The sequence below is a fragment of the Plecotus auritus genome (genome assembly GCF_963455305.1).
Source record: "Plecotus auritus genome assembly, chromosome: 4".
NCBI classification, from domain to species: Eukaryota; Metazoa; Chordata; class Mammalia; order Chiroptera; family Vespertilionidae; genus Plecotus; species Plecotus auritus.
The window spans coordinates 87,420,531-87,440,280 of record NC_137775.1 but is presented as its reverse complement, the minus strand read 5'-3'; the positions used below and the strand labels follow the sequence as shown (position 1 = coordinate 87,440,280).

General features: G+C 41.2%; 1 protein-coding gene across 1 annotated transcript in view; it reads left to right on the top strand.

Moving 5' to 3' along the window:
- Window positions 1-448: 448 nt before the first annotated feature.
- The window catches only part of MEP1A (meprin A subunit alpha), a gene marked incomplete at its 5' end in the record, with an annotated part of 50,383 nt that continues 31,081 nt past the window's right edge, over window positions 449-19,750 (top strand). Inside the window, 5 exons of the mRNA XM_080665116.1 lie at window positions 449-453; window positions 4,108-4,115; window positions 4,313-4,363; window positions 15,565-15,682; window positions 18,262-18,437. Of these exons, the coding sequence (XP_080521242.1) occupies window positions 449-453; window positions 4,108-4,115; window positions 4,313-4,363; window positions 15,565-15,682; window positions 18,262-18,437 (358 nt within the window). The remainder of the gene's footprint in view (window positions 454-4,107; window positions 4,116-4,312; window positions 4,364-15,564; window positions 15,683-18,261; window positions 18,438-19,750) is intronic.

Genomic DNA, 19,750 nt, shown 5'->3' with positions numbered 1-19,750 from the left:
CACCACGAAAGATGGCCACACTGGGGCAGATACAGAAAACAAAACGTGGACCTTGCCCTGCAGAATGCATAACCTGCCTTTTATCTGTAAAGCCATAAACCCTTCAAACCTAGGATTTAAGGTCCTGGTCTCATATTCGCTTGAGGCTTGATATCCAGAGACAAGAAGTGCTTAAGATTGCAAATAACTGGTAACCAATTAACAATCAAGATCACAAAAGAAAACCACCAGGGGCAAGTTGTGCCTGCTGAAGACCTGTGCTCCCAGCAGCAGAGGTTCACAGGTTCGCTGAGCAACCGTGTGTGCTGTGGAGCTGTGTGCTTGTTGCCTGTCCTTTGCCAGGAGGCAGTAGGTGTGGATAAAAAAAACTACATTTCCTGAGTGCTTCCTTTGTTTCTGGGACCTGTGCTGCATGTAGGTTATCTCAGTGAATCCTTACATTAGCCCCATGACGTAAGCACCACTATCCATTTTACACATGGAAAGCAGATGTTCAAAATGCCACAGCTAGCCAATGGTAGAGGTGGGATTTCAGTTCCTGACATCTGACTCCAAAGCCATCATTACAGTATATTGTTCCGATCTGTTTTAGAAGGGAAAGATAAAAGCAGATCTGGAGGGAGGGAAGGTGGAGAGAATGAAACAGCCCCACTACTGCCTGTTTGAGATTCTGACACCTGAGATGTAGTAGAGCGCAAGTGTGGGGGTGGAAGAAGTGTTCCTCTTCTCTCCTGGGTTCTTTCGGCTGGTCCAATAATTAAATCGACAGGAGCCAGATTAACAGGAGAGTGAAATTTAATTACATACGTACACATGGGAACCCTGCACACATGAGCACGTCAAAGACCCACAGACATGAGAGGTGCCAAGACAGAAAGGGAAGTGAGGTCTACATACATCCTGAGCTAAGGGCACAAATGTTCAGTAATTAGCTGATTGCCCTGCCATTTAGATAGGTCAAAAAAGGTACCTCTGATTGAAACATAGTAACCTCCATCTTGTATAAAAATTGCTGTTTGAAATTCTCTGCTATGGTTAGATAGTCCCTTGTTCTGTAAACTCTGTCATTGTAAACTCTGTCATTTTTAGACAGTCTCTTATTCTGTAAAATAACTTTGTTTTTTAGCTTAAATAATAGAAAAGATAAACTTAACTGTCTGACCTTGCAAGCTGGCCATCTAACAAAAGGGGTTGATATGCTGATACTGATAATATTCTCATGCCAGGTGTTTGTTAGATATGATATGTACTCTAGGTTACAAGTTGTCTGTATAGATATGATATGTACTCAAGGTTACAAGTTATCTGCAAAAGTAACATACACAAAGACCTGAAAAGATATAAAAAGAGAATGCTTCTTCCTTTGTTTACTCAGAATTTGACAGAGATATTCTGCTCTGAGCCCGTGCATAATAGACTCCTGATTAATTGGCTTGTTAGGGCATCTTGTATCTAGCTCTCTGATTTATGATACAACATGATCATCTCTTAAAATGGGCAAGGCCCCCAATTCACATTCTTTAAGGGAGAGGTAAACGTTTCTCATGAGCCTGCAGGGTCTTGATTGCCTTCAGCTCAAAATAATTCACCTACCAAAGTGGTACATTTTGGGGAGGACTCCTCTGAACCTCCACACAAGAATATTGCCTTTTTCTTTAGAAAACAACATAACAGAGTCTTAAACCCTACTTCCTGGTCTCCAGAGTTAACAGATATTCATTTCTGTCAGGATTATTTCAGAATTTGGAAAAAAGTAAATAATGCATTCAAGAAATAAAACTCTTCTGCATTTTTCCGTGTTTTTAAATTATTTCATTAAAATTGATGTTTGTCAAGTCTCTCCCTAACAATTTTTTCAAATCATAAAGATTGTATTTGCTAACCGAAACCTCAGCCCTTTTAACTGCCGAGCAAGTTCAGATTTGGAAAATACTGGCGGCTTCCAGTGGTTAGAGAGGCTGGGACATGATTCTCTGCACCCTCTTCCACAGCCTCAGGAACAAGAGCTGTGATAAAGTAGAAGTCAGCCATAGCCCTCCTCTGCCCATCCGAAGCTGGCCCCCTGCCGTCAGGCCTCCTGTGTTAGCTCAGGAAGCCACACTCTCTGCCTCCACAAATGCTTTTCTGACAGGAAGTGCTCTTCTGACAACAAGGGGCCCACCTGCCCCTGTAATAAGTCTGAGGTAGATACGTGCAGGCTCTAGACCTTGAGGATTGCTCTGACAAAAAGGTTTTTATACCTCATGCACGCAGGAGCAGGAGTGTGTGTGATTAAATGCAGTACTGTGTGATGGGGCAGGCAGAGCCCATGGTGCACATCTCTTCCCGACACTGCATTCAGTGGTATAGTGAAGGCAGCTTGCAATGGACCCTGGTGGGAGTATTTACACCCTGGAAATCCACAAACACTATAGGGCTGTTTTCTCAGAGAGCTGGTTGTTAAACATTCATCTGCACATGACTGAATATACCCCATAATGTTTTTTTTTTAGTATAAATATATTTGTCTAGTTCTTTACTATTACACACAAAAAAATACCATAGGTATTTTATGCACCTCTGTGTGAATTTCTTTAGGGTATATATCTGGAAGTGGAATTTCTCACACATTTCAATTTATTAGATAGTTTTGAATTTTGTCCTATCAGTGTAAGATTTCCTGTTTTCTCACATTCATGTCAATACTTGGAATTATTAGCCTTCTTCATTTATGCCAATTTGAGGTTAAGGATGTTACATTGTTATTTCAGTTGATATATTTCTTATTGCTTGTGAGGTTGAACATCTTTTTTATGGGTTCATTGTCCATTTGAGTTTTCTCTTTTGTGAATTTTGTGTGTATATTTTCCTCATTGTTCTTTTAGATAATCTCTCTCTCTTTTTTTCTTATTGATTTGTAGGAATTCCTCTATGTACCTTGGCTAACTTACCCTTGTTCAGTTATATGCAGTATCAATATCTTCTGCCACCTGTGACTTGTGTTTTAACTATGTTGCTGTGCTTTTGTCATAAGGAAGTTTAAATTTTGATATAGTCAAATTTATTATGATTTCTATGTGTGTGTGTTTTCATGTTTAAACCATCTTTTCTGACCTCAAGATTAAAGGCAGTTTCCTATACTTTCTTTTTAAAGAAAAGTTTAGATTTTGATAAGTCATCTTTAATCCATTCAGAATTTATTTTTTGTGAATGTGAGAATTTTATTTTTCATATAGAAATGCTATTGTCCCAAAGTCATTATTTAAAAAAACAAATTTTTTGTATTGATTTTTTTTGTTTCTCTCATATATGAAATTTCCATATGTGTTTGCTTCTCTTTTGATACTCTATTCCATTCTGTGGATCCATTGTTCTTTTTAAGAACATCACACTCTCTGCCATAACTTTATAAAAATTCTTGAGCAGTTCCTTTCTCATTCCGCCTTTTCAGTGTTTTCTTACCTGTATTTGGAGGTTCACTCTTTCACGTGAACTTCAGAAAGTTGGTCAGTTTGTCAAGACTCTGTTAAGATTTTTACTGGAATAACATTGAATTTATAGACCATCTTTATTATTCTGAGTCTTCTGATCCATGAGCGTTTATATGGGTAAATATACATGTATCTGTTGCATGTGAATAGATGCATAGTTCTTTTTTATGTCCTTTGATAATTGCTGTATACATTTCTATAAAAATCTAACTCATTTTTATTATATTTATATACTTTAAAATCATTTTATAGATTGTTTTTATTTCTATCGTGAAATTGATCTTTTACCTGTGATAATTTATGAACAGTTATTGCTGGCATAATAGGAATGTTATTGGTGTTTATATGCTCATCCAACTATTAATTTTTTCAAACTTTTCCCTGATCTCTGAAGCTTGAGCCTTTATGTTAAACTTAGTATCTGCCCTCCAAAGGGTCAATGACATTTTTCATTGACTATTTTTTTAGCACTATAGTGCATATGAAAGGGTCAAAGTTTCCAATACTACAGCCAGGGCAAGGTCCAAGAGGCATTTATCTCAAGTTGTCTTTGCTAACATTTGTTCACTTGCAACAATGGTGTGGACTAGGGCCACTTGCATTCTCTCTTTCATCTTGTTTTTTGTTCACATAACAGCTGTATCGGTAAGTCAAATTCTGCTCTTCTGGATATTTAGAGATATCAACTCTAGTATATGTTATCCATTTTCTGTATATTTTCTTTCAGATTAAGCATCATTCTAAAGGAAATGGTAAGGCCCAATTGAAATGCATAGAGAGTGTTTCTGAACTCTCTTTTGTTCAGCAAGACTAGTAACAATTTTTCTCCCACTTTTTAACAGTACATGATGCAGAGTTTGATGAACTGAAGGATATTTCAGAAATCAACTTAGGTGGGTTCAATTTCCATATTATTAATGCCTTGAAATAATTTCAAATCCTGTAGTAGAATTACTGAAAAACTATTACCTTCATAAAACATTATTGGGTAATTTTGGGGGAGAATTACTTATTGGTGCATCATTAGAATTTGCAGAGTTTCTGTAAAATGGAAATATGGAAAGAGAATGATGGTAAGATCAAATTTTCTAGGAGACACAGTATGTGTTTAGTAAATCTACAAATACGTAACAAGATTGTTGTTTATAAATATGTCACTTTGCCAATTTCCATTTTGAAAAACAGGAAAGAAAAATGGATGATTATTCTGCTTGCTAAAGAAAAATATAAGGAGTATACCCATGGTTATATTTAGCAGGAAGAAAAACCCAGCCCCTCATGGGCTATCATATTCTCTAACAACTGTTTACTTAGGACTTTGAGAAGAGTACAAAGGTGTTTCTATTTCAACATCTTGTCCACAAACGTATTTCTTGAAGAAATTTATCAGTCTCATTGGTTACTAAGAGGAGAGAGAGAAGCTGAGTTATCATCTCTCTTTTTTCTTTTTTTGTCCTGCTTCTAAAATTAAGGAGAAGCCTCTATATTCTGGGTGTTTTTTGTTTAGGATTGGTGGGAAATAGAAGTATCATGGTCATAGACACCTATAGTTTACAAAAGCTTTTGTACTTAATTGCACATTTATTTGTCAAATCCTGTAGTGGAATAAAGTGCTATTTTCATTTTGCAGGAAGGGACAGAAGCTCCTTGGGGTTGGGGTGGCTTGCCCAAGGTCACAGATGCAAGTGATGTGAATCACTTCCAGGTCTTCTGACTCATAGCTCAGTGCTATCTCAAGACCACAAAACTAAAATACCTGGCAGTTAAATTGCTCTGACATTGTCCCATTTACAAAAAAGGCAGGCTAGTTGACATTTAATTGGAAAAGCTTGAGAATGACAACAGGTGGCGGGGGGCGGGGGTAGAAATAGTTTAGTGAGGTCAGTGGGTGAGTGGGTCCTCAGACTTGAGTCAGGCAACAAATGATCTCTCCTTAGGTCAGGTAGTTAAGGTGTAGTGATTGAGAGGATCTGCTCTACTTTAAAATAGGCTGAACTTAGAATTAGATTTCCTAATCTCATCCTTCTTTATCTAGTAAAAAATACTTGTTTTACTTAGAGCCACTTCTTATTCTTCATCTCCACAACCACCTCTGAACTATGGTCCCAAGAATAAATTTTCTCATGTGTGTCCTTTCTCTTTTTAAGTCATTCCAAATGAGCTGTCAAGATTGATTGGGTTAGCCACATAGCCAGAACCGACAAAATGTTGGGGAAAATCACATAGAGAAAATTGTCATCTTTTTACTATCTCTCTCCATGCCCCAGGATGCTGATATAATCTTCTTTTTTTTAACCCCAAAATCTGCTCCTCTCAGTCTTTTTCATTTCATTTAATGCATTTTCCTCCTTCTATCAGGGGTCCTCAAACTTTTTAAACAAGGGGTCAGTTCACTGTCCCTCAGACCATTGGAAGGCCGGACTATAGTTTAAAAAAAAAACTACGAACAAATTCCTATGCGCACTGCGGGCCTGGGACGAGTCGGCTGCTAAGCAGGACAGGCAGCGGCACCCGACGGGCCGGATAAATGTCCTCGGCGGGCCGCATGTGGCCTGCGGGCCGTAGTTTGAGGACCCCTGTTAGATGTTCAGGCTCTGACCTTAGAGTTTCCCTAACTCTTGTCTTTCTCTCACACCTTACAACCACCTGTCAGCAAAGGCTGTTAGATCTACCATCAAATTACGTCACAAGTTGTGACTGTTCAGCACTTTTCTCTTTTCCTGTCCTGGTCTAAGCCATCTCATCTCTGGCCTGGTCCTTGCCGTGGCCTCTTAACTGCTCTTCCCTTTGTGTCCTCATCCTGTCCAGGCTGTTCTTCACAAGGTGACAGAGCTCTTAGTGCCAACCAGGCCATGTGGCTTCTCCCATCCAGTCTTCCAATCACAAGATTTCAATCTTTCAGTCTTCCAGCACTGACTAGTGTTGGCGACATCCCATCCAGCATAAAATAAAGATCCTGGAGTCTTGATTCTCAAAGTGTGGTTCACAGGCCAATACAACCTGTACCACCTAAGAGCTTTCTTAGAAATGCTGCATCTTAGGCTCTACCCCAGACCTATAGAATCAGCATCTCCATTTTGACAGATCCCAGATGATTCCTAGGCAGAGTAAAGCTTGAGATGACCTGACTCCGGCCGGCTTTCTCACCCATTACTTACTACACCCCCCTCCCTAGCCACCTTACTTACTTGAGCTCTCCAATCTTCCTGACCTTATAGCTATTTCTCTACAAGAGTGGTTCTCAGTGTGTGGTCCTCCAACCAGTAGCATCAGCATCACAGGGATCTTGTTAGAAGTGAAAATTCTCAGGCTTTACCCCGAACTTATTGATCAGAAACCCTAGGGGTGGGAGTCAGCAACCCTAGCATTTGGAAAGCACTGCTCTAAGACATCAAGGCTTTCCTGCCATTGCCTTCAATACTCTTCCTTCACTCCCCACTCCATCAGATTTCTGCTGAAATGCCACCTCCTCAGGGAGGCCTTCCCTGAGCACTCTTTATAAAATATCAACTCCCCCACTTCAGCACTCTTTCTCCTTTTACTATTTCTTATGTTTTTCCTATTTCCCTTTCACCATCTGCCATACTCTACATTTTAGTTTGTCTCCCTCTATCCCCAAACAAGAATGCCATCTCCCCGAGGATTTTGCTTTATTCTCTGCTATACCCATAGCACCTAGAACAATGCCTGGGATACATTAGGCACTTAATAAGTATGTGCTACTGAATAGTTGGAGGCTGGCTCTCAATGGATATGTACTTCTTTGGGAAGTGTTCCTCTTGCCACACTCTCTCACTCTCCTCAACCCATCTATGCTGACCAACCACTGGGGTTGGTCTCCATTCATATGCCTCCCCTAACCTACCTCCATCCAGGCCAGATGTCAGGAAATGCATACTGTTGTTCATGACAAACCTAGGCAAGAGTATGGCTAGACCAGCACGCAGTACCCCTACTAAAAGGGCAATTGAAAATGTGGGTCCTACTGCTGGTGGGGCAGTGGTGTCAATGCTACCTGTTGTTAGCATTGCTGCTATCATAGTCATAGGTTAGGTTATGGAGGTTAAGAAAATGTAGGGAAATGAGAAAAGGGATGGTGCAGTGACAGCCTTAGTTGCTTGGTGTTGGAGGGTACCATTGTCTTTTCATGGGAAAGAACAAAATCAACCCACTTACCTAGGGTCGGGAAGAAGGATGGTATACTAAGGGAAGGGGCCCTGGGTGGGAAGACAGGAGTGTTAAAGCTCAGTCAGTGCTGAACACCTAGTACATCCCTTCCTGTATCAGGAATCCATTTCATCCACGGAAGTGTGAGAGATGAGGAGTCAATCATCAAAAAGATCTCTTCCAACTCATCTGTTATTTTAAAATTCTTGGACAAAGTTTCTTGTTTCAAAAACGAAAACAGAGAATTGAGAATATATGATACCTATTGGCTATATACATCTGCTCCATTAGAGGGAATTTTTGCATTGTTTCAAAAAGACTTTCACCACATAAAGGTGAATAATTACAGATTTACAATGGAAAAGATGGATTTTATGATGAGAGATGCCTTATAGTAAAGTCCATTTTAATATTTCTTTTTTTTTTAAACCCACCTCTAGCTGCAGGGTTGGACCTCTTTCAAGGAGACATACTCCTGAAGGTGAGTACCTGCCCACGACACAACAATGTCCCTCGGGACTGGCTGTGATGTGTGCCGCCTCTGCTCTGCGAGCCCTGGGATGGGCACGGAGGGGGACATGAAAGAATCTAATCTGTAATCTATACCCACTAGGACTTACACTGTGGTCAGTGGTGACAAAACCAGATAAAAAAAAAAATAGCAAAATCACAAAAGAGTCTGTAATTATTAAATTTGCTTAATCCAATCAATTATCCTAGTAAGTGAAGAATGAGAGAGAACATGCACCAATATGTTTAAAGCATCTATTTCAGTTTGGGGGGAACCTCTATTTTGTTATTAATAATTTCCCTGACTTTTCCAAATTGTCTGTAATGAACTATCATGTTTATAATCAGAAGACAAATGCTACTAAATTGTTGACTTGCATGACAGATGATTTGCGGTGTGAGGGGTTGGTGGAGGAGGGGACCAGGGGATGAGCCTTCCCAGTGACCTGTACCTTGTTTTTTCACAGAACTCCAGAAATGGTCTGAGAGACCCCAACGCCAGGTGGAAGTTCCCCATTCCTTACATTCTGGCAGACAATCTGGGTAATACTAACTGTTCTTTATTAGGAGCTTTGGGCTTGCCTCTTCTTCCACCCCTTCCGCCTGTTCATCCACTTCAGATGGGGGGTAACCAGCCCTGTGTAAGAGGCTTTCTAAACCATGCCAATTCTTATCTCCTGGGATGAGAGGCATGATAATGCATTGATGTAATGTGAGCCCAAGATACAGAGCACAAAAATAATTTTTAAAAGGCAGGAAACATTAACATGTTAGTAATACCAGAAGCACCATCAGGAAAGACAACACAGTGAAATACAATTTGCCATCACGGCAATAAAAACTTGCACTTTAAATAATAGTTTGCTTAGGTGAATCTAAATATGGAATAAGAATACTATTTTCAGCATATTGGTCGTCCCTTTTTGTTGCAAGACAAACATGCCACATTTTTGAAGCAGAAAAGTCTGTATTCCACAACTGAAGTCCTCATTCCTCAGTATTAGTACATGGTATTCTTTTTTCTCTCTTAAGACAAAGGACTAAGTTATATTTTATTCATTGTTGAAAATAATACTTGGTGGAAATAAGCAAGTATTAGAAGCCACGTGTGGACACTGGCTGACCTCAGGCAGCTGACTGATATCTGAGCACGCGGTGATGCAATGCCCTGAGGCCCATGGGACAGATGGAGAGAGGTCAGAGAGAGGGGAAGCCAGGACAAGCTTGCTCAGCCCTAATGGGCTGCCAGGCTGCCTCTACTCTCAGGAGACGTTACTATGTCTCCGAATTTTCCACCACTATCATCAGGGCTGCCTCCATCCCTTTGCTGGAGAAGAGCTAGATATAAACAAAGGCTGTTGTTCTCAGTTATTTTATGGAAAAGTGAGCTGAGTTGTTTTTCCCCAGGGTTTGCCATCACACTTGCAAATTCATGGAGCATTTGTATTTATTGGAACGTGATTTAAGAAACAGCAACTTGAGAGAAAGAAAGAAAGAAAGAAAGAAAGAAAGAAAGAAAGAAAGAAAGAAAGAAAGAAAGAAAGAAAGGAAGGAAGAAAGGAAGGAAGGAAGAAAGAAAGAAACTGCAGCTTTAAAGGGTTTTTACCTCCCATGACAATTTTCTTATCACACCTGAGCTACCCTCCTCCCATCAAAACATAGACCTACTTATTGAATCTCAATTACGTGCCAGGCGCTGCTGCCTTCACCTGATACTTGCCCTTCACGATGCCTCTGTGAGGTGTTAGTGTTTCTCAGACTTTAAAGTTAGGGTTTCCTGAGGAGCTGGTTAAAATGTAGAGCAGGGACAGCTGGGGCCCAGGATTCTGCATGTCTAACACTCCGCTAGATGAGCTGATGCTCTTGGTCTGTTGGCCACACCTTGAGTAGCAAGGACTCTTTAGCTGCAAGGTAGGTGACAGTTTAGTGGAGAGCAAGACTAAAGACAGGAGGCCTGAAATACGGTAGCAGCAGTAAGGGTACAGAGGTAGTTCTCAAACAGCACCACATGAGAATCACCTTTACCACTGGGAAAAGTGAACATGCCACTCAGAGTTCAATATTTGTACATGGTCCCTTCATTAAATTTACATAGCGTGCAATACACAAATCAGTGTACAAGTCAATGACTTGAAAAATACATAAGCTTATGTAACCCACACTTCCATCACTCCAGAAAGTTCTGTGTGCTCATTTCCAGCCAATCCCCATCCCCACTCCCCGAAGAGAAAACTACCATTTCTATAGATTAGTTTACCTGATTTACAACTGATCCACAGAGAAATGGAATAACATAGTTGGTCATCTATTGTATTTGCTTTTTTTGTTTAGCATGTTTTTAAAGTTTTTCCATATTAATGTAGATCAGTAGTTAATTCTTTTTTACTACTCAGTAATATTTCTTTGTATGAATATATTGCAACTATTTATCCATTTTTCTGTGTGTATATATATTATTTTTTCAAGTTTGGGGCTATTGTGAAGAAAGTTGCTGTGATCATTCTTATACAAGTTTATGTTGTAATTTACCTCGGGTAAATGTCTAGGAATAGAGTTGTTTGACCATATGATAAATGTTTAGGTTTATAAGAAAATGCCATTTTTCATTGTCACTAACAATGTATAAGTGCCCCATTTGTTCCACATTCTCACTAACATTGGTGTCCTTAATATTTTTAATTGTAGACATTTTAAAGGTTGTAAATGGTATCTCACTGTGATTTTAATTTGCAGCTTTCTAATGATTAATGGTATTTAGCACAATTTCATGTGCTATTGGCCATTTGTGTATCTTCTTTTATGAAGTGTCTGTTCAATTCTTTCATGTTTTTTATTGCATTATTTGTATTTTTATTATTTGTAGAATTTTATATATACTATAAAGTCTTTTGTCAAATATATAATGAATATTTTTTGTTAGTCTGTGATTTGCCTTTTTAAAAGCACTGTATTGATTTTATTAATCTTTCCTAAGAACAAATTTTGACTTGTTCATTTTCTCTTGCTCCTCTGCTTTCTATTTTGTTGATTTCTGCTCTTATCTTTATTATTTCATTGTTCTACTTATATCAAGTATAATTTGCACTCCTTTTTATATTTAAGGTGGAATTTATATCACTGATTTTAAATCTTCATTTAAAAAATATAATGCAATGCTATAATATGGCATCTAAAGCTATAAATATTATTTGAAGCATGGGTTTTACTGCTTTCCACAATTTTTGATATGTTGTATCTTTATTAAAGTTTATTTTAGACTAGAGGACCGGTGCACGAAATTCGTGCACGGGGGAGGCGGGGTGTCCCTCAGCCCAGCCTGCACCCTCTCCAATCTGGGACCCCTGGAGGGATGTCCAACTGCCCGTTCTAAACGGGCAGTCGGACATCCCTCTCACAATCCAGGACTGCTGGCTCCCAACTGCTCGCCTGCCTGCCTTCCTGATTGCCCCTAATGGCTTCTGCCTGCCAGCCTGATCACCCCCTAACCACTCCCGGGCCAGCCTGATTGATGCCTAACTGTTCCCCTGCCAGCCTGTTTTTCCCTAACTGCCCTCCCCTGCAGGCCTGGTCACCCCTAACTGCCCTCCCCTGCAGGCCTGGTCCCCCCCAACTGCCCTCCCCTGCAGGCCTGGTCCCCCCCAACTGTCCTCCCCTGCAGGCCTGGTCCCCCCCAACTGCCCTCCCCTGCTGGCCTGATCGCCCCCAACTGCCCTCCCTTGCAGGCCTGGTCCCTCCCAACTGCCCTCCCTTGCTGGCCATCTTGTGGCAGCCATCTTGTGTCCACATGGGGGCAGGATCTTTGACCACATGGGGGCAGCCATCTTGTGTGTTGGAGTGATGGTCAATCTGTATATTACTCTTTTATTAGATAGGATAGAGGCCTGGTGCACGGGTGGGGGCCAGCTGGTTTGCCCTGAAGGGTGTCCCAGATCAGGGTGGGGGTTCCCTTGGGGCGTGAGGTGGCCTGGGTGAGGCCACGCCCCTGGCGACCCAAGCGGAGGCCCTGGTATCTGGGGTTTATTTATCTTCTACAATTGAAACTTTGTAGCCTGGAGCGGAGCCAAGCCTTCTGCTTGCTCCATGGTGGCAGCCATTTTTTTTGGGATTTATGTTTCTTCTATAATTGAAACTTTGTAGCCTTAAGCGGCGGCCTGGGCCGGGGTGTGTGGAAAGCTTGGCTTCCTCCATCACCAGGGGCAACCCTAGCCTCCTGCTCTTTCCAGCTCTATGGCTGCCGCCATTTCTGTTTGGATTTATGTATCTTCTATCATTGAAACTTTGTAGCCTTGAGTGGAGGCCTAGGCCGGCAAGGGCAGGCGGAAAGCTTGGCTTCCTCCATTGCCAGGGAAACCCAAGCCTCCCTCCTGCTCTCTGTGGCCATAGCCATCTTGGTTGGGTTTATTTGCATATTTGCTCCTGATTGGCTGGTGGGCATGGCTTGTGGGCATGGCTTTGTGGGTGTAGCAGAGTGATGGTTAATTTGCATATTACTCTTTTATTATATAGGATATTTTCTAATTTCTATTGTGATTTAAAAAAAAATAAATGGGTCAGCTAGATGTTTTTAAATTTCCAAATATTGGAAGCTCTTCAAGTTTTTGTTGAGGTCAGAGAATAGATTCTTTAAGATTGCAATCTCTTGAATTAGGACTTGTTTTGTGGTCTAACTGATGGCTTATCTTGGTGTATGCACTTGAAAGAACTTGTATTCTACAGTTTGGGGGCACATTTCTATCAGTGTTAAATAGGTTGTAATTGTTGGTGCTAATTATATGTTAGACATTGTAAATACTACATTTCAGAGATTCTGTATTCTGTTATTGGCCTCTGAATAGTGTTAATTTTTGTTAGAGCAGTTAAATTGCTGACTGATGATCTTGGATTTGTGGAGGTTTTGTTTTTATTTTGTCCTTAGTTCAAGACAAATCCCTTTGTCTTTACTCTGGAGACATCGTGGCCTCTCTGGAGTTTCAATGGAATGTCCAGGACTTTCCCCAGCCCCTCTAATGGGCATGATTCAAACTTCAAATTCTCCACTATGCTGGGAGGCAACTGAGATGCCTGTTTAATCAGCTTTCTATCTGCTACTTTTCACTAAGCTCCTTGGAGACTTCTATTCATGCAAAGTTCATGGGTCAAAGACTGGAGAGGTATTTATGGACAGATTTTGGAACCACCATCCCCCTTTCCTTCCAATCAATCATGACTCTTCCCTCCCCCACCAGGATTTCCTCTCTTGATTTTCAGCCACTCAGGTAATCCTGAACCCTTCCCTGTGATAGATACATCAGGAAGACACAACTTCAAATTTATGCTTGAGTTCTCTCTTTCTTGCACTGAAAGAATTTGCAGTGTGCCATCATGCAAAAACAAAACAAAACAAAACGAAACAAAACAAAAACAAAAAAACACACAGAAAAACAAAACAACAATAAAAAAAACCCACACACTATATAAACTTGAATCTTAATTAGTGATATTTCCACCTCACAAAAATAAACTCTCCTACTGTCTCTACCTGTTTTAGTCATTTTCTGATGCTTTAGAGTTTATTGTCTTAAAAATTTCCCAGAGTTTATCATTGTTATCTGTAAGATTTAAGCTCCTTCTCCATTACCAGATTAAAAACTCTCTCAAAGGATTCTTGAACTAAAAATAGTTAGCCTTGCCACGCTCTCCTCTAATATGTGGAGTCATCAGTGTCTGAAGTTAACTCTTCTGCTGTTATTTGATACAGGGTGAAGGAGGGCTAATCATTTTTAAAATTAACGTGGTTACTCAAGACAGAACTATGTAAAGCTTACTATGTGTGGCAAAGTGCAGAACTGAGAACTAGGAAATCACTGAGGCAAAAGATGAGCTCCTTCCTCTCAGGGACTAACAATGCCCTACGTGGGCAGACCACCTGCATAAAGAAGACACACAAACCACCAAGTGTGGCTTTCAGAGGAGGCAACTCAGAGCTGGCTTCACGGTGAAGAAGGCGGCTTCCCGTGGCCTTCAATTGCACTTTATTTCTTTTGAATGATGTTGGGATGGTTTTTACAAAATTATTGCAGACTTGCTTAATTCCCTTTTTACAACTTGTTCAGGTGTGGGAGGTCAGAAGTGATGTGATTTTGAAATAAACCACTTTTAGCACTCCCACTCCGTGGCTTGAGGATAACAAGAGCAACATAACCTAGAGACATCATGACTTTAGTGAATGCCACGTTTCGTTAGGTACATCTCTTCACATTATAGATGTCACTAAGAAAGAATCAGTAAAATACATGAAAATCATCCAGTAAGTTTAATGCATGCTCTTGTTACTTGTGTTGTTTCCACAATTAATTTACTGATTATTCCAATGACTATTTCTTTACTGACCTTGATATGATCCTATGACATCTGATTTGTGGAATCTCCAACTTGTTAGCTTATTAAATGAAATAAGAGCCAGGATAATATAATAAAAGTACTTAGTAAACTACCAAGAATGATAAGCTTTTTTGAGAGAATGCACAAAGCCAAATATGCAAGAAATAATAACTTAAGTGTATATAACTTAGCTTTATTTTTAACTTAGAGACCTACCTTCAATGAGTTGATGGGAGAGAAAAAACACACACACAAAGTAAAACAGTCTCCATTATTCTGGAGCATCTGTTTTCCCCTCCTGATCCTTGTCCTACGCAATACCAGCTGTGAGCATGTTAGGTAAAAGGAAAGGTATTTGGTCTTTGGCCATTGATCCACACACGTTACTGGCAGGCATCTATTGTTCTTGCCTGGTCAGCTTCAGTAGACTTCTGCTGCTTTGGTTCCAAACTTGGGTTACTGCAATCATTTCTAAGGCTGCCTGCAGGGCTGCCTGTCTCAATTTGCCATTTCCTCTGGGGTTTTGCAGGGAAGCAGGGAAGTACAATATGTACTTATGCTTTCTGAAGCCACAAACCTCTCTACACTCTGCTTTCTTCTTCCAGTGAGAGGGATGTTTTTTAGAGGGAGTAAGGAACACCATTCTTTGTTTCTTTCCAAGGAACTTGACTCATCCAGACAGAGGACACAAATGGCTTCCAGTCACTTCTGTTTTCTGCTCTGCCATGGAACTCTCCTGAGGCAATGAACCCAGAAACTCTGCTGGAATGGGGACAGGAAAGTGGGGAAGTTATTTGGTTTAGCCACATACACATACATATGTGTATTCTTATTTTATAGTTATATTTGCATTATTATGTGTTTAAAGTATGTGCTTGATATTTATGTCCCTAACTAATTTTTCAGTTTCAGTTTTCAAGGAATCTATTTTCTACCCCAACAACCTATGATGGACCTCTGTGGATTTCATGTGGTGGCATGATTTTCTCTAAACTATGTTGTGTACATCAACTAAGATCTCAATAATGCTTCCTGATATTTTTACCGATTTCTGCAGAGCTGAATGCTAAAGGAGCCATTCTCTATGCCTTTGAAATGTTCCGCCTCAAGACCTGCGTGGACTTCAAGCCCTATGAAGGGGAGAGCTCATATATCATCTTTCAGCAGTTTAATGGGTTAGTATGAAAATTTTACAAAGTGTGAAAATCATGCATCTTCTGGTTTATAAAAGTGACATCTCCCTCTCAAAAGCTAAAAGAAGAAATTGGTAAGAAACTAAAAGTAAATTCAAATCTTTAAAAACTGTGAATTTTTTAATTAAACAGCATTTTTAACATATTGTGTAGAAAATTAGCTGTTTGAATACCTCTGGGACTGAGGGAGATTTATCTCAATTATTATCTTAGGTCATGTTTTAAATGACATTACTTTTTTTAAAGTCAAGTTTATTAAAGTATAAATTATACCCTTGTTATAGTACTATTTTAAGTTATGGTGCTCTGTTGGCTGGACCTCTTTGAAAAATTCTAGATATAAATTTGCTCTTCATATTTGTTTATAAGAAGAAATAAATAGTATATTGAGAAAAAAAGCCCATTTCCTTCAGGAGTGTTTATGTCAACCAACCTGGGAAGCAAAGCTGCCACGTGCTGTGACTCTGTGTTGGTGTCTTCAAGCCCAGCAAGGAGGTGCTATTAGCACATGCTGCAGTTCCCATCATTGCCTTTCGGTGCCGCCTGGATTTGGTTGTCTTATTCTGATGGTGGGGTTTTTGTTAATAATCATGGGTGGATAACAGAGATGAAGAAGGAAATTAGCACATGATTTTGCCTCTTAAGAAAAAAGTCTGCAAAATCAGCAGTTAAAAAATAAAAAATAGGTATGAGCCCCTATTATGTACCAGGAAGTATGCTAGTCTGAAGGTACAAAGAAGTATGAGACAGTCTCAGACCTCACAAAGTTTGCAGTTGCAGGTGAGGGTGGTGGAGACACAACAGGTAAATGGTTCTAATATGCTGTGGTGAGTGCCATGGGCTATAGGGGCACTTAAGCAGAACTTCTAACATAGTGAAAGGTGACACCTCAGGGAGAGCTAGGCTGAGTGTTAGAGAGACGAAGAAGGAAGGACATAGAGGCAGAGGAGAGGGGAGGACAAATGGGGTGTGGAAAGAGAGGAAGAGTGAGAGAGAAGGGAGAGAGGAAGAAGGAAAAGGAAGGGTAGAGAGAAAGAGGAAAGCAAGCGTGACCAGAAATCTGGCTTACCTGGAGAACTCAGTAAGTTCAGAATGTCTGAAGCTGTGCCTGTAAAGGGCCAAGTGATGAATGATGAACCAGGAACATAAGCAGGCGCCTGGTCATATTATGTGTTCAATTTTCCATTTAAGAAAGGTTATTCCAGCAACAGTGGGTAAAAAATTGAAGTGGGGCAAGACTGGTGGCAGGACATCAATTAAAGGATGCCCCAATCCTCCAGGGAAGAAATGAAAGGGACCTACACTAAAAAGGGGCAGTTTGAAATAAAGAAGAAAGAATGAATTTCAGAAATAGGTAAAGAGGTGGACTTATCAGAGCCTAGTGATTAGCTGATGTGAAGAGAGAAGAATCAAGGATGATCAAGGTTTTTGATTTGGATGACTGGTAGGTGGTAACCTGATTCACTGAGATTGGGGGTATGGACAGTAGAACTGCAGAAGGGATAGGAGAGCAAATTTGTTTCTGGACATGGAGTTTATTGTTTGAGGCGTTGTGGGTCATAGAAATAGAAATAACCAGTACTTACCTGGATAGTTTCTTTCTATGTGAAGGGAAAAGGTTTAAAGTGTACCTCAGGCCTTGCCAAGAGCACAGATTTTAGAAGTTCTCTGCTTTTGACTTCTTCATCTTGTCCCTTGTCAACTTCGGAGTTTCAGGATAGTACCAAAGCCTAGTTATGTTGTCAGTAATGAGGCTCTTTTTTGTGATCATAAATTTACACCTGCTCATTATAGGAAATTTAGAAATTCATTAGAATACTAGAGGCCTGGTGCACGAAAATCATGCACTGAGGGGGGAGGGTCCCTCAGCCCGGCTTGCGCCCTCTCGCAGTCTGGGACACCGCCCTCCTTATCACCCGCCTGCTCTCTGCTCTTTACTGCTTGGCTCGCTGCTCCTTAGCGCTGCCACCGCTGCACTCGCCAGCCGTGAGCCCAGCTTCTGGCTGAGGGGTGCTCCCCCTGTGGGAGTGCACTGACCACCAAGGGGAAGCTCCTGCATTAAGCGTCTGCCCCCTGGTGGTCAGTGTGCATCATAGCGACCGCTTATTCTGCCGTTAGATCAATTTGCATATTAGCCTTTTATTATATAGGTTAAAGGAGAAAATTAAAGTCAACCACAGCCATCACTCAGAGACAATATTTTGGTATGAAAGCTATATTATTCTTTGTAATAACTTATGGGTTTGTGGAGGTGAGGAAGAATGCCATTTTTACTTTTTTCTGCCTGATGCATTGTTAGGATTAATTGGGCCCTTTTATAATGGACCATTGTTTTTAAAGCCTGCATAACATCCCTCCAGGAAATGTTTCTTATTTAACCAGTCTCTTATCATTGAACCATCAACATCTCTTACCATTGTTCTCACCAACAGTATGAGAACACTATTGATAATTTCTTTTAAAAATCAAACCTAACTTTGTTCTAATTTGTGTCCTGAAATCCTATGAATTATAGCCATTTAAGCATTATCTAGGAGAAAATTCTCATCTTCTCTTTAAAGGTGCTGGTCTGAGGTTGGTGACCAACACGTAGGACAGAACCTTTCCATTGGGCAGGGGTGTGACTATAAGGCCATCATCCAACATGAAATCCTCCATGCTTTGGGATTTTACCACGAGCAGTCAAGGACGGACCGGGATGATTATGTGGAAATCTGGTGGGATGAAATTATTCCAGGTGTGTATTAACCCAATTTGGATGGGTGGAATGTGCTATTATTATCTTTATCACTGAAAGCAATCCTGGGATACCCAGGCCAAATTTGTGGGGCAGGTGCTTCAGATTCTGCAGTGGGAACACAAAATATAAAGAGGGCACTTCCTGGCCAGTGTAGCTCAGTTGGTTGGGCATTGTCCCATGCACTGAAAGGTTGCCCATTGGATTCCTAGTCAAGTCACATTTTGGGGTTGCTGGCTTGATCCCTGGTGGGATTGGCAGGAGGCAGCCGATCAATGTTCAGCTCTGGCATCAATGTTTTTCTCTCTCCCTCTCCCTTCCTCTTTCTCTCTAAAAATCAATTTAAAGGGAGAGGTAGGAGGGGTGAGGTAGTGTGGTCTCTGCTGATTGGTCGGGATCTGGTTGCACATGGGGCAGGGTGCGGCTTACCTTCCCCTTGCATTTCTATTGGCTAATCCAAAAGTGTGGGTTGGGCTCTTGAAGAGGTTCTAGGGCAGGAACCTGACTCCACGAGGTGGAGGACATAGAACAAAAGGAACATGGAGTCTCCCCGCCCTTTCATTCCCCCCTTGTCTTGAAACTTACAGGCCCAATCATGGGTCGGTTTGTATTTCTACTGGACAACATTCCTGGGTCACGAGGGTACACCACCCCAAATTCCCTGTACTGATAAAATCGGAGTCCCCAAGTCTTCCTTCCCCCTCCAGCATCAGGCAGGTCGAGCACGCTGTAGCTTGAGCTTGGGCGGGTTGCATTGATCTCGATCGATGCTCCATTTGGTGACGAAGTCTTCCTGGATCACAGATGGGTCCGCTGACCGGACGTGAGTGTGATGGACCCAGGTTGCAACGCCGTCTACCTTGAGAGCGGTGGGGGGTCGTCAGCACCACGACATAGGGACCCTTCCATCGTGGCTCAAGGGTCTCCCGGCGGTGTCTCTTGACATAGACCCAGTCCCCGGGCTTATGCTGATGAGGAGTCGGGGCTGGGCCGGTCTCATAGATAGGCGTGGAGGCGTGGCCAAATGTCTTCGTGCGCCCTCTGGAGCCCTCTCAAGGAAAGAAACAGTTCTTGACTTTCAAATTCTGTAAGAAATTCGGCTTTAAGGTTAGGGATAATAGGGGGTGGCCGACCAAACATGATCTCATAAGGAGTAAAACCCAGGGTGTAGGGAGAGTTCCTAACCCGGTAAAGGGCATATGGAAGGAGAGCCACCCAGTCCCCGCCAGTCTCCATGGTCAATTTGGTAAGGGTCTCTTTTAGAGTTCTATTCATCCTTTCTACTTGCCCTGAGCTTTGGGGCCTATAAGCAC